General features: G+C 40.8%; 1 protein-coding gene across 3 annotated transcripts in view; it reads right to left on the reverse strand.

The window, feature by feature from the left end:
• The window catches only part of LOC126064259 (uncharacterized), a 49,686-nt gene extending 37,891 nt beyond the window's left edge, over positions 1 to 11,795 (reverse strand). For 2 of the 3 annotated variants that reach the window (XM_049863120.1, XM_049863110.1), the window contains exons 1-2: positions 11,570 to 11,795; positions 10,972 to 11,115 (exon numbers count right to left, since the gene is read on the reverse strand). In XM_049863120.1, coding sequence (XP_049719077.1) covers positions 10,972 to 11,115; positions 11,570 to 11,663 — 238 coding nt within the window. In that variant the 5' untranslated portion in view covers positions 11,664 to 11,795. Of the gene's footprint in view, positions 1 to 10,971; positions 11,159 to 11,569 lie in introns of those variants that run through there. The other variant, XR_007514465.1, reaches the window with a different exon arrangement.
• Between the last annotated feature and the right edge of the window lie 4,335 nt (positions 11,796 to 16,130).

Consider the following 16,130-nt stretch of genomic DNA (forward strand, 5'->3'; position numbering starts at 1 on the left):
GTTTAATAAGCTGGAAAAATCCATAGACAGACAGCAATCAGAAATTCAGAAGATTAACAATAAAATTACAGAATTAGACAACTCAACAGAAAGCCAGAGGAGGAGAATTGAGCAAGTAGAAGCTAGAATTTCTGAACTCGAAGATAAATCACTTGGCACTAATATATTTGAAGAAAAATCAGATAAAAGAATTAAAACAAATGAAGAAACCTTAAGAATCATGTGGGACTCTATCAAGAGAAATAACCTATGAGTGATTGGAGTACCAGAACACGGAGGGATAACAGAAAATACAGGGAAGATTTGTTGGCAGAAAACATTCCTGATATTGTGAAAGACCAGAAGATATCTATCCAAGATGCTCATCAAACTCCACATAAGAAAGATGTTAAAAGAAAGTCACCAAGACATATTATAATCAAACTTGCCAAAACCAAAGATAAAGAATTATAAGAGCAGTGAGGGATAAACAAAAAGTCACCTACAAAGGAGAGTTGAAAAGAATAAGCTTGGACTACTCGGCAGAAACCATGCAGGCAAGAAGGCAATGGAATGACATATTTAAAAAATTGAAAGAAAAAAATTGCCTGCCAAGAACCATATATCCAGCAAAACTGTCTCTTAAATTTGAAGGTGAAATTAAGACATTTCCAGATAAACACAAGTTGAAAGAATTTGTAAAATCCAAACCAAAACTACAGGAAACACTAAAGGGAGTTCTTTGGTTAGAAAATCAATAGTATCAGGTATCAACCCAAGACTAGAACACTGGGCAGAGCAATCAGAAGTCAACCTAGACGGGGAAATCCAAAAAAACAAAGCAAGATTATATATATATGTATTATATATATATATATAAAGCCCAAAACAGGGTAACGGTGATATTATTATATAAAAGAAGATAACATTAAAATGATAAAGAGGGACTTAGAAATATAATCACACACCTTCCCTATGGAGAGGAAGATACGGCGATACAAAGAAATAAAAGTTAGTTTTAAATTTAGAAAAATAGGGGTAAATAATAAGGTAACCACAAAGGAGACAAACTATCCTACTCATCAAAATAAAATACAAGGGAAAAATACAGACTCAGCAGAAACAAAATCAACAACAAACATGGGGAAAGGACAATATATAAAGAAAATCTACTCAGCACATAAAATCAAGTGGGAAAAAGAAACTGTCAACAACACACAAAAAAAGACATCAAAATGATAGCACTAAATTCATACCTATCCATAATTACCCTGAATGTAAATGGACTAAATGCACCAATAAAGAGACAGAGAGTGGCAGAAAGAATTAAAAAACAAGATCCGTCTACATGTTGCCTACAAGAGACACACCTTAGACTTAGAGACATAAACAAACTAAAACTCAAAGGATGGAAAAAATATATTAAGCAAACAACAATCAAAAAAGAGCAGGAGTGGCAATATGAATTTCTGACAAAATAGACTTTAAAGTTAAATCCATCAGAAAGGATAAGGAAGGACACTATATAATGATTAAAGGGATGATACGCCAATAAGATATAACCATATTAAATATTAATGCACCCAATGACAGAGCTGCAAGATACATAAAACAAACTATCAGCATTGAAAAGTGAGATAGGCAGCTCCATAATAATAGTACGAGACTTCAACACACCACTTTCAGCGAAGAAAATCCAGAAAGAAGCTCAATAAAGACGCCACAATCAACCAACTTGACCTCGTAGACATATACAGAACACTCCACACAACAGCAACCAAGTATACTTTCTTTTCTAGTGCACATGGAACATTCTCTAGAATAGACCACATATTAGGTCATAAGGCAAGCCTCAGCAGAATCCAAAACATTGAAATATTACAAAGCATCTTCTCTGACCATAAGGCCATAAAAGTGGAAATTGATAGCAGAAAAAGCAGGGAAAAGAAATCAAACACCTGGAAACTGAACAATACCCTGCTTAAAAAAGACTGGATTATAGAAGACATTAAGGGTGGAATAAAGAAATTCAGAGAATCCAATGAGAAATAAAACACTTCCTATCAGAATCTTTGGGACACAGCAAAAGCGGTGCTCAGAGGCCAATTTATATCAATAAATGCACACATCCAAAAAGAAGAAAGGGTCAAAATCAAAGAATTATCCCTACAACTTGAACAAATAAAAAGAGAGCAACAAAAGAAACCCACAGGCACCAGAAGAAAACAAATAATAAAAATTAGAGTTGAACTAAATGAAATAGAAAACAGAAAAACAATTGAAAGAATTAACAAGACCAAAAGCTGGTTTTTTGAAAAAATCAACAGAATTAATAAACCACTGGCCAAACTGACAAAAGAAAAACAGAAGAGGAAGCAAATAGCCCGAATAAGAAATGAGAGGGGCGACATTACAACGGACCCAACTGAAATTAAAAGAATCATATCAGATTACTACGAAAAACTATACTCAAACAAATTTGAAAACCTAGAAGAAATGGATGAATTCCTAGAAACACACCATCTACCTAAACTAACACAAACAAAGGTAGAACAACTAAATAGACCCATAAAAAAAGAAGTGATTGAAAAGGTAATCAAAAAAACTCCCAACAATAAAAAGCCCTGGTCCAGAGGGCTTCACTGCAGAGTTCTACCAAACTTTCAGAGAAGAGTTAACACCACTACTACTAAAGGTATTTCAGAGCATAGAAAAGGATGGAATATTCCCAAACTCATTCTATGAAGCCACCATATCCCTGATACCAAAACCAGGTAAAGATACCACGAGAAAAGAAAATTATAGACCTATATCTCTCGTGAATGTAGATGCAAAAATCCTCAACAAAATTCTAGCCAACAGAATTCAACAACATACCAAAAAAATATTTCACCATGACCAAGTGGAATTCATACCGGGTATGCACGGATGGTTCAACATTAGAAAAACAATTAATGTAATCCACCACATAAATAAAACAAAAGACAAGAATCACATGATTTTATCAACTGACGCAGAAAAGGCATTTGACAAAGTGCAACACTCAGTCATGATAAAAACTCTCAGCAAAATAGGAATAGAAGGAAAATTCCTCAACATAATAAGGGGCATTTATACAAAGCCAACAGCCAACATCACCCTAAATGGAGAGAGCCTGAACACATTCCCATTGAGATCGGGAACCAGACAAGGATGCCCTTTATCACCACTCTTATTCAACATTGTGCTGGAAGTCCTAGCCAGAGCAGTTGGGCTAGATAAAGAAATAAAGGGCATCCAGACGGGCAAGGAAGAAGTAAAGGTATCTCTATTTGCAGATGACATGATCTTATACACAGAAAACCCTGAGGAATCCTCCTAAAAACTACTGAAACTAATAGAAGAGTTCAGCAGAGTATCGGGATACACGATAAACATACAAAAATCAGTTGGATTCCTCTACACCAAGAAAAAGAACATTGAAAAGGAAATCACCAAATCAATGCCATAAAAGATAAAACACGAATAAATCTTACCAGAGATGTAAAAGACTTATATAAACAAAACTACAGTATACTTCTGCAAGAAACCAAGAGACTTACAAAAGTGGAAGAACATACCTTGCTCATGGATAGGAAGACTTAACATTATAAAAATGTCTATTATACCAAAAGCGATCTGTACATTTAATGGAATTCTGATCCAAATCCCAACCACAATTTTTAATGAGATGGAGAAACAAATCACCAACTTCATATGGAAGGGGAAGAGGCCCCAGATAACTAAAGTATTACTGAAAAAGAAGAACAAAGTGGGAGGACTTACTTTACCTGATTTTAGGACCTATTATACTGCCACAGTCATCAAAACAGCCTGGTACTGGTACAACAACAGACACATGGACCAATGGAACAGAATTGAGAATCCAGACATAAATCCATCCACATATGAGCAGTTGATGTTTGACAAAGCCCCCAAAACAGTTAAAAGGGGAAAAGACAGTCTTTTCAAGAAATGGTGCTGGCATAACTGGATATCCATCTGCAAAAAAATAAAACAAGCTCATAGCATGCACAAAAACTAACTCAAAATGGATCAAAGACCTAATTGTAAAATCTAAAACGATAAAAATCATGGAAGAAAAAATAGGGATAATGTTAGGAGCCCTAATACATGGCATAAACAGTATACAAAACATTAGAAAGAATGTAGAAGAAAAACTAGATAACTGGGAGCTCCTAAAAATCAAACACCTATGCTCACCCAAAGACTTCACCAAAAGAGTAAAAAGACTACCTACAGACTGGGAAAAAGTTTTTAGCTATGACATTTCTGATCAGCACCTGATCTCTAAAATCTACATGATACTGCAAAAACTCAACTGCAAAAAGACAAATAACCCAATTAAAAAATGGGAAAAAGATATGAATAGACACTTCACTAAAGAAGACATTCAGGTAGCTAACAGATATATGAGGAAATGTTCACGATCATTAGGCATTAGAGAAATGCAGATCAAAACTACAATGAGATTTCATCTCACTCCAACAAGGCTGGCATTAATCCAAAACACAAAAAATAATAAATGTTGGAGAGGCTGTGGAGAGACTGGAACACTTACACACTGCTGGTGGGAATGTCAAATGGTACAACCACTTTGGAAATCGATTTGGTGCTTCCTCAAAAAGCTAGAAATAGAACTACCATATGATCCAGCAATCCCACTCCTTGGAATATATCCTAGAGAAATAAGAGCCTTTACACAAACAGATATATGCACACCCATGTTTATTGTAGCACTGTTTACAATAGCAAAAAGATGGAAGCAACCAAGGTGCCCATCACCGGATGAACGGATAAATAACTTATGGTATGTTCACACAATGGAATACTACACATTGATGAAGAACTGTGAGGAATCTGTGAAACATTTCATAACATGGAAGAACCTGGAAGGCATTATGCTGAGTGAAATTAGTCAGTTGCAAAAGGACAAATATTGTATAAGACCACTATTATAAGAACTTGAGAAATAGTTTAAACTGAGAAGAAAATATTCTTTTGTGGTTACGAGAGGGGGGAGGGAGGGAGGGTGGGAGAGGGGCAATCACTAATTAGATAGATAAGAACTACTTTAGGTGAAGGGAAAGACAGCACACAATACAGGGGAGGTCAGCACAATTGGCCTAAACCAAAAGCAAAGAAGTTTCCTGAATAAACTGAACGCTTCAAAGGCCAGCGTAGCAGGGGCAGGGGTCTGGGGACCATGGTTTCAGGGGACATCTGAGTTAATTGGCATAATAAAATCTATTAAGAAAACATTCTGCATCCCACTTTGAAGAGTGGCGTCTGGGGTCTTAAATGCTAGGAAGCAGCCATCTAAGATGCATGAATTGGTCTCAACCCACCTAGATCAAAGGAGAATGAAGAACACCAAGGACAGAAGGCGATTACAAGCCCGAGAGACAGAAAGGGCCACATGAACCAGCGACTACATCATCCTGAGACCAGAAGAACTAGATGGTGCCCGGCTACAACCGATGACTGCCTTGACAGGGAACACAACAGAGAACCCCTGAGGGAGCAGGAGAGCAGTGGGATGCAGACCCCAAATTCTCATAAGACCAGACTTAATGGTCTGACTGAGACCAGAGGGACCCCAGTGGTCATGGCCCCCAGACCTTCTGTTGGCCTAGGACAGGAACCATTCCCGAAGCCAACACTTTAGACATGGATTGGACTGGACAATGGGTTGGAGAGGGATGCTGGTGAGGAGTGAGCTTCTTGGAACAGGTAGACGCTTGAGACTATGTTGGCATCTCCTGCCTAGAGGGGAGATGAGAGGGTGGAGGGGGTTAGAAGCTGGTGAAATGGACATGAAAAGAGAGAGTGGAGAGAGAAAGCGGTCTGTCTCATTAGGGGGAGAGTAACTGGGAGTGTGTAGCAAGTTGTATATGGGTTTTTGTGTGAGAGACTGACTTGATTTGTAAACTTTCACTTAAAGCACAATAAACATTATTTTAAAAAAAGAGCAGAAGTGGCAATATTAATTTCTGACAAAATAGACTTAAAGTTAAGTCCACCACAAAGGATAAGGAAGGACACTATATATTGATTAAGGGCACAATATACCAGGAGGATACAACAATATGAAATATGCACCCAATGACAGAGCAGCAAGATACATAAAACAAGCTCTAACAGCATTGAAAAGTGAGATAGACAGCTCCACAATTATAGCAGGTGACTTCAACACACCGTTTTCAGTGAAGGACAGAACATCCAGAAAGAAGCTCAATAAAGACACGGAAGATCTAAATGCCACAATCAACCAACTTGACCTCAGACATATACAGAACACTCCACCCAACAGCAGCCAAGTAAGTATACTTTCTTGTCCAACACACATGGAACATTCTCTACAATAGACCACATATTAGGTCATAAAGCAAGCCTCAGCAGATTCCAAAACATTGAAATATTACAAAGCATCTTCTCTGACCATAAGGCTGTAAATGTAGATATCAATAACAGAAAAAGCTGGGAAAAGAAATCAAACACTTGGAAACTGAACAATACCCTGCTCAAATAGGACTGGGTTATAAAAGACATCAAGGATGGAATAAAGAAAATCATAGAATCCAATGAGAATGAAAACACTTCCTATCAGAACCTTTGGGACACAGCAAAAGCAGTGATCAGAGGTCAATTTATATCAATAAATGCACACATCCAAAAAGAAGAAAGGGCCAAAATCAAAGAGTTATCCCTATAACTTGAACAAATAGAAAGAGAGCAACAAAAGAAGCCCTCAGGCACCAGAAGAAAGCAAATAATAAGAGCAGAATTAAATGAAATAGAGAACAGAAAAACAATTGAAAGAGATAACAAGACCAAAAGCTGGTTCTTTGAAAAAATTAACAAAATTGGTAAACCATTGGCCAAACTGACAAAAAAAAAATAGGAGAGGAAACAAATAACCTGAATAAGAAATGAGATGGGTGATGATATTACAACAGACCTAACTGAAAGTAAAAAATCATATCAGATTACTAGGAAAAATTGTATTCTAACAAATTTGAAAACCTAGAAGAAATGGATGAATTTCTAGAAACACACTACCTATCTAAACTAACACAAACAGAAGTAGAACAACTAAATAAACCCATAACAAAAGAAGAGATTGAAAAGGTAATCAAAAAACTCCCAACAAAAAAAAGCTCTGGCCCAGATGGCTTCACTGCAGAGTTCTACCAAACTTTCAGAAAAAAGTAAACACCATTACTACTAAGGTATTTCAGAACATAGAAAATGACAGAATATTCCCAAACTCATTCTATGAAACCAGCATATCCCTGATACCAAAACCAAGTAAAGACACCACAAAAAAAAAAAAAAGAAAAAGAAAATTACAGACCTATATCCCTTATGAACTTAGATGTAAAAATCCTCAACAAAATTCTAGCCAATATAATTCAACAACATACCAAAAAAATATTTCACCATGACCAAGTGAGGTTCATACCAGGTATGCAGGGATGGTTTGACATTAGAAAAACAATTAATGTAATCCATCATATAAATAAAACAAAAGACAAAAACCACATGATCTTATCAATTGATGCAGAAAAGGCATTTGACAAAGTTGAACACCCATTCATGATAAAAACTCTCAGCAAAATAGGAAAAGAAGGAAAATTCCTCAGCATAATAAAGGCCATTTATACAAAACCAACGGCCAACATCATCCTAAATGGAGAGAGTCTGAAAGCATTTCCCTTGAGATTGGGAACCAGATAAGGATGCCCTTTATCACCACTCTTTCTCAACATTGTCCTGGAGGTCCTAGCCAGAGCAGTTGGGCTAGATAAAGAAATAAAGGGCATCCAGATGGGCAAGGAAAAGTAAAAGGATCTCTATTTGCAGATGACATGATCTTACACACAGAAAACCCTAAGGAATCCTCAAGAAAACTACTGAAACTAACAGAAGAGTTCAGCAGAGTATTGGGATACAAGATAAACACACGACAATCAGTTGGATTCCTCTACGCCAACAAAAAGAACATTGAAGAGGAAATCACCAAATCAATACCATTTACAGTAGCCCCCTAGAAGATAAAATACTTAGGAATAAATCTTTCCAGAGACGTGAAAGACACATACAAAGAAAACTACAAGACACTACTGCAAGAAACCAAAAGAGACCTACATAAGTGGAAAAACATACCTTGCTCATGGATAGGAAGACTTCACATTGTAAAAACGTCTATTCTACCAAAAACAATCTATACATACAATGCAATTCCGATCAAAATTCCAACCACATTTTTTAATGGGATGGAGAAATAAATCACCAACTTCATATGGAAGGGAAAGAGGCCCCAGATAACTAAAGTATTACTGAAAAAGAAGAACAAAGTGGGAGGTCTCACTCTACCTGATTATAGAACCTGTTATACCGCCACAGTAGTCAAAACAGCCTGGTACTGGTACAACAACAGATATATAGACCAATGGAACAGAATTGAGAATCCAGACATAAATCTGTGCACATATGAGCAGCTGATATTTTACAAAGGCCCAAAGTCAGTAAAACGGGGAAAAGATAGTGTCTTTAAAAAATGGTGCTGGCATAACTGGATATCCATCTGCAAAAAAAATGAAACAAAACCCGTACCTCACAGCATGGACAAAAACTAACTCAAAATGGATCAAAGACCTAAATATAAAATCTAAAATGATAAAAATGATAAAGATCATGGAATAAAAAATAAAGACAATGCTAGGAGCCCTAAAACATGCCATAAACACTATAGAAAACATTACTAACAATGCAGAAGAGAAACTAGATAACTGGAGCTGCTAAAAAGCAAACACTATGCTCATCCAAAGACTTCACCAAAAAAGTAAACTATTACCTCCAGACTGGGAAAAAGGTTTTAGCTATGACATTTCTGATCAGCATCTGATCTCTAAAATCTACATGATTCTGCAAAAACTCAACTGCAAAAAGACAAATAACCCAATTAAAAAATGGACAAAGGATATGAACAGGCACTTCACTAAAGAAGACATTCAGGTAGCTGACAGATACATGAGGAAATGGTCAGGATCATTAGCCATTAAAGAGAGGAATGCAAATCAAAACCACAATGAGATTCCATCTCACTCCAACAAGGCTGGCATTAATCAAAAAAAGGCAAAATAATAAATGTTGGAGAGGTTGTAGAGAGCCTGGAACACTTATATACTGCTGGTGGGAACATAAAATGGTTCAGCCACTTTGGAATCAATTTGGCACTTCCTTAAGAAACTAGAAATAAAACTACCATATGTTCCAGCAATCCCACTCCTTGGAATATATCCTAAAGAAATAAGAGCCTTTACACAAACAGATAAATGCACACCTGTGTTCACTGCAGCACTGTTTACAATAGCAAAAAGATGGAAGCAACCAAAGTGCCCATCAATGGAAGAATGGATAAATAAATTACAGTGTATTCACACAATAGAATACTACACACAGATAAAGAACAAAGATGAATCCGTGAAACATTTCATAACAAGGACGAATTTGGAAGGGATTATGCTGAGTGAAATTAGTTGCAAAAGGACAAATATTGTATAAGACCGCTATTATAAGAACTCTAGAAATAGTTTGAACAGAGAAGAAAATATTCTTTGATAAGAGAGTCGGGAGGGAGTCAAGGAGAGAGGTTTTCACTAATTAGATAGTAGATAGGAACTACTTCAGGTGAAGGGAAAGACAGCACACAATACAGGAGAGGTCAGCACAACTGGACTAAACCAAAAGCAGAGAAGTTTCCTGAATAAACTGAAGGCTTCAAAGGCCAGCATAGCAGGGGTGGGGGTTTGGGGACCATGGTTTCAGGGGACATCTAAGTCAACTGGCATAATAAAATCTATTAAGAAAGCATTCTGTACCCCACTTTGGAGAGTGGCTTTTGGAGTCTTAAATGCTAACAAGTGGCCATCTAACATGCATCAATAGTTCTCAACCCACCTGGAGCAAAGGAGAATGAAGAGCACCAAAGACAGAAGGTAATTTTGAGCCCAAGAGACAGAAAAGAGAAAGAGACAGAAAGGACCATGTAAATCAGAGACTACATCAGCCTGAGAGCAGAACTATATGGTGCCCAGCTACAACCAGTGACTGCCCTGACAGGCAACATAACAGAGAACCCCTGAGGGAGCAGGAGAGCAGTGGGATGCAGACCTCAAATTCTCCTAAAAAGACCAGACTTAATGGTCTGAGGGAGACTGGAAGGACCCCGGAGGTCATGGTCTCCAGACCTTCTGTTAGCCCAAGGCAGGAATCATTCCCAAAGCCAACTCTTCAGACAGGGATTGGACTGGACTATGGGATGGAAAGTGATACTGGTGAAGAGTAAGCTTCTAGGATCAAGTAGACACATGAGACTACGTGGGCAGCTCCTGTCTGGAGGGGAGATGAGAGGGCAGAGGGGGTCAGAAGTTGGCTGAATGGACAGGAAAATACAGAGTGGACGGAAGGAGTATGCTGTCTCATTAGAGAGACAGCAACTAGGAATACACAGCAAGGCGTACAGAAATTTTTGTATGAGAGACTGATATGTAAACTTTCACTTACAGCCCAATAAAAATGAAAAAAAAAAAAAAAAGAAGCGGGAGCGCCTGAGCCCAGGCCGTCCTTCCGCCCTCCCGTCCGGGTGGGCGCAGCTGGGGTGGGTGGGGAGCCATATGGCAAGAGATCTTCAAGGGCCCCGGAACCCTCTTCGCTTCCCGAGGGCCCGGCAATGGGCTGCTGGAACCGGCTGCTCGGTCAGGGGCGCCCGGGGTGTGGCCGGGGCACGCGCAGGGCCGGAGGGCGGCTGGGCGAGCAGAAGGGCGGGCCGCGGTGAGCACAGGGCTGCAGAGCCGGGTTTGCCACCCGCGCCCCCCGGACCTGTGCACAGCTGTGCCCGTAGTTTCTCCAACTCTTCCATTTGCCCCCACCCCCTGGGCCTCATACCTTCCTCCGGCCCTGTCGCCTGGTGCGGCCCCTTTCTCCTCCCTGGGACCACCGACACTGCAGCAGCGCTGTTAACCGTCCGAAACAAAAGGTGCGGTTCCCCTCCCTTACGACGGGCCAGGGGCTCCGGTGGTGGGCTTGGCGCTGTAAAATAAAATTACTTTATGCTTTCCCCAAAAGCTGCCGGCCGCCCGCGGTTTGCGACCACGATCGCCACCTGGTGGTCACCGAGCGTCGGAGCACCCGGAGACCTGAGCGACCCGGAACTGGGTGAAGCCCAGAGGTGAGGAGACTTCATGAGAAAGGGGCTCCTCCTGCACATAACGAGGGCAGCTTCCGGCTGCAGTTAAGCTCTGCGGAATCTACATTTACTTCCTTCTTTCCCTGCCTTCTCCTTTGTTCCGGTCAAGTGAGCATATTTGCTTTTCAGGTCACGCTCCTTGGCATTTTCTATCCTCCCACCACCCAGGACGTCTCCCACGCCCACCAACTCGGGGGCACACTGACGTCCTCAAAAAGGGCACAGGCCCTGACTGTGCCTTGGGAAACGGACAAACATAGTTTAACACTCACAGGGTGGAGTCAGGGGAAGGTTTACCTTGAAGCTGTTGAAACTTAAGCCCAGACCATCTGAGAAGGGCCCAAATGGTGTATTTTTGTGAAGTTTGCATAATTAAGGTTTTTCGGATCATCTTAGGTAGATCCCCCCTTTTCCCACTGTGAACTAGCTTCCTGTTTCAGAAAACCTTGATGTGCCCTTTGGTGGGTGATTTGGGGTCAGAAATGTGTGAGGGGATTTCAAAGAGTGTGGCTGTAAAAGAGGAAGAAGGAACTAGGAAGTTCTGATGTGGGAGGGAGCAGTAGGGGGCTGACTGTGAGCTCAGTAGTACCTGAGAAACTGCCTGTCTATCTCCTGATTTGTTTTCTCTCTTCCCTGCTTCAAGTCCACCCTCCTGTGATAGTGAGGTCCCAGGCTCCAGAATTCCACTGTTTGGTTTAAAGAGCAGTTGTATCATTTTGTAGATCAGTGGCTCTCAGAAAGTTATTGAGGCTTTATTTTATCTTGTCTGAAGTGGAAGCCAAATTAAGTCTCATTTTACAAGGTAGCTTTTATGAATACATTCAATAATAAAAGTTAATGCTGAGGCGGTATTGCTATTAGTCGGAATCCACTCGACACCAGCAGGTTTGGTTTTTTTGAGGCAGTATCTGGCAGAACATAATTTGCTTTGTTATTGTAATCATTATTATGGATATTATCATGGATGGAAACAACTTAATGAGAACAACAGCAAGATGGTGCTTTTCTGGTATATTTTTTCTGTAAGTGGGTTATTGTTTCCTTTGCATATCATATCTATGTTAAAACGTTATATACTTCTTCATCTGTGTCAAATATTCTGTTGACAAAATATCAGTGAATACAATATAGATTTCCTTGATTAGTTGTCTTTTCGGAAATAAGTCCTGATTACTCCCAGCATTTATCAAACATTTTTTCTTATTCTACCATGTCCCAGGAAACCCTGGTGGCATAGTTGTTAAGAGTTCACCTGTTAACCAAAAGGTCTGCAGCTCAGATCCACCAGAGGCTCTTTGGAAACCTTATGGAGCAGTTCTACTCTGTCCTGTGGTGTTGCTAGGAGTTGGAATTGACTCAATGGCAACAGGTTTTGTTGGTTTTTGTTCCATGTACCAGGTGCTTCAATGGGGGCCACACACAGAGACATAGGAAAAACTGGCTGCAGCTTTCACAGGCCTCACATTTTACTGACAGAGCAAGGGCACAGTCAAGAGACCACTGAGAATGCAGCCAACACCATCATCCCTGCAGTAGCTGATTTGAACACCAGAAAGAAAAAAATCTGAATATGATGCCTCCCTTCAAAGCACCATTTTGTTTTCTTTTGCTTTTTTTTTTTTTTTTGGCTTGAGCTGAAGAGAAAAAAACAATAGAGAAAAGTAAATGAGAATAGTGAAACAGAAAAAGAGGATGACAATAGACACTATACAAGGCAGAAGATTAGAAGCTCTAGCTAGTTGAAAGGTTTATGGTAGCAACATTGGACCCTCACTGGTGAGTTGAGGATATTCAGGTAGAAGAGCTCTGCCTCAGTGCCTAGAAGGGTGGGGCCAGCTGAGAATGGTTTGAGCCCAGTGACAGCTAAAGTCCACTGGAGATATGAGGGACAGCTCTCCTGGGTTGTAAGTGCTCCAGAAAGGAGCCACTGTAGTGAGAACCAGCAATGGGTAAGCCTGCAGATGATCAGCATCAATGGGCAAAAAGGTTGAACAGCAAAAAGATGATAGCGGGCATTAACCAAAGAGACACCGGGCAGGGCTCTCTTGCTTGGCTGTGAATGTTGAAATAATCTCCCTCTGGGTTATCTAAGCCACTAATGTTCAAACAGAATCTTAAAGCGGAGTAACCCCAGTACATTCATGTTTGATGTTTGCTGAATCTGACTGGGAGCTCAATAAATTTTTAAATATATAGATATTGATTTTTACATAGACACACATTATAAGGACACTCTCCTGCAGTCTGAAATGGAAATGGTGAGGAGATTCTGGAGTTAGCACAGATGGGCAATAGCAGGGCTGTCCCTATTCCAGGCCCCAGGGCATAACTTCCAAGTTAAATGAGAGTGTAAATGGCAGGAGATCTTTCAGATACTCTTTCATTTTATCCAGCTCATTGGTTTTCTCTCATCTGACAGTTTAAATTACAGATAATTCAACTGCCACTTACCTGGTCCTTCACAAGACCCTCTGTGCTTTCTTCCTGCCCTCCCCTCCCAGGGTACCTCCCCTCAGCTTTTACTTCTTACCATGTGATGGCCAAGTGCATTTTGTCCTTACTGCAATAAACAGGGAATGAGGTGGAGGCAGAAGGGACACTTTTTAGGGGCTCCAGGAAACTTTGGAGTTCAGGGAGTTTCCACCCACCAACCCAGTTTGTCCTGCTTACTCCTCTCCCTTCTCCAACCTCTCTATCCCAAGATCCTTCTTCTGCAGCCAAATTCTGCATCAGTCAGGCAGGTAAGAATCAAAGAAACAGAACATTAATTTTTTTTTTTGTAAAATTTTGTTTCAAACAGTGCCCCTTTACAAGAAAAAGGAGCCACACGTAAAGGAGTCCATGCGGGGGCTGAGGCTCTGCTGCTTCCTGATCATGGCACGTGCTGTTTTCAGAAGCCTGCACTTTGTTTTCTGTCCTACTATGGTGGCTTGTGTGTTGCTATGATGCTGGAAGCTATTCCACCAGTATTTCAAATACCAGTAGGCTCACGCAGCTTCCGGACTAAGACAGAATAGGAAGAAAAACCTTGTGAAAGATTTCCAAAAATTAGCCAAGGAAACCCTATGGAGCACAACAGAGTATTATCTGGTATAGTTTTGGAAAATGAGCCCCCTGTGTTAAAAGGGACTTAAAATACACAGTGCCCACAACAATGGACTCAAGCATACTGGCAATCAATCATGAAGATGGTGCATGGCTGCGCAACGTTGTCTGTTGTACACAGGGTTGCCATGAGTCAGAGGCAACTGGATAGCAACTAACAACAGCAGTGCTTTGCTGCACAGGGGTGTCACTGCCTTCTGGCTCCCCACCCTCCTGGAATTGTGGGAGCTAAGGGTGTGCAGGAGGGAGGGTTTCAGGGACATGTGACCTGTTCGATGGCACAGGGCCCTGCATCGGAGAGGTGCCACACTATATTTAATGATCAACTCTCCCCTGCTTGAAATTCTTAATAATTTTATCTTTGAACTTGTGTTTGGTGAATGCTAAAGAGACAATGGAGCATCACTGTGAGAAGCAGACATATCCACAGTATGCCTCTACTGTTCCTTGCTGCCCCCTTCATATATGTTGCTGAGGCCCCAGGAGCACAGAATTCTGGTGGACCCATGATATGTGGGAGTTCAGTGAGATTCAACGCAAGTACAAGGTAATCCTGAGTAAGAGGGACACTAAGGAAGCCAAATAACATCCACACCATCTCCTTTCTTAGTCTTGTTACTTCCATCCTCTAGCCAGCCAGCCATTTATGCTAAAAACAGTGATATGGCAGGAAGGGGAAGGAAGGGCAAGCCATAGTTCCTCTCCATTTCAGTTCCTCCTTACTCATCAGTAAGTGGAAAGTGGAAACTATTACTAGAATGTGAGTTAGAAATTATTACTAGACTGTGAGTGTATTAAGAAGTGAAATAAAAACTCAGTTTGTTTTCTGCAACATTTCCACTATTTTAGTGAAATACACCTATAAAAATGGTGTGGGGGTGGCATCTGACCTCCTCCTCTAACTGCACAAAGGGGAGGGAGAATCAAGATCAACAGCCCAAGGCTGATTCCTATAATGAGGAGGTCAGACATACCGCCTCTCTCCAACATGCTTATCAATTCTGACACCAGCCATCCCTCCCACAGCACTCTCTACTTCTCTGCTGGGTTCAACAATTCCTTGCAATGGCCACACACAACTCACAGACCATACTCACGGTTATGGGGCTTATTAGGGAAGTAACAGGTTACAATTCAGGTTCGGGAATGCTAAGGATACAGTTCTTTAATCAGGGTACCTCTGCTCTGCTGGTAAGTGCCCTGAGGTACCCCATTCCACCTGTGAACCTTGGCCCAAAGGCACTCAGCTCTGGCTCTGTGGATCAGCAAACCTAGCTCCAAGTGCCTGGAGGCACCCTGCTTCACCAGCAAGCCTCCTGCCCAAAGGTACTCAGCTTTCTAGCTCCATGGGCCGGGAAGCCCACCGTGCCATCTCCTGCTGGTCTTTTGTCAGTCTTCTGTTGGTCTCCTGTCTCCTTTGCTGCCATATCTCTACAGTAGCTTCTGACCATCTTTGGTTTTACAACTCTGTCTCTTGGTCTTCCGGTTCCAGGAGCTTCTCAGCAAAGGGATTCTGGGTTCAAAGGACAGGCTCCACTCTTGTCTCTTCTTTCTTGGTGGTGGTGACATCCTCCCTTTCTGCCTCTGGGATGGCCCATTTTAAGCCTAGTGGAATGACAAAACTGACTAATCCCCTCCTTATGGTTCCACACACTTTATTTGCATGGCCCCACCCCCACAAAGGTGCCATGTACTTTATTTGCATTATTAGCAAGCTATCCAGTTCCCTTGGTGGGCCACAATTACCTTATTG

The sequence above is a fragment of the Elephas maximus genome, chromosome 2 (assembly GCF_024166365.1).
Source record: "Elephas maximus indicus isolate mEleMax1 chromosome 2, mEleMax1 primary haplotype, whole genome shotgun sequence".
Classification (NCBI taxonomy): domain Eukaryota; kingdom Metazoa; phylum Chordata; class Mammalia; order Proboscidea; family Elephantidae; genus Elephas; species Elephas maximus.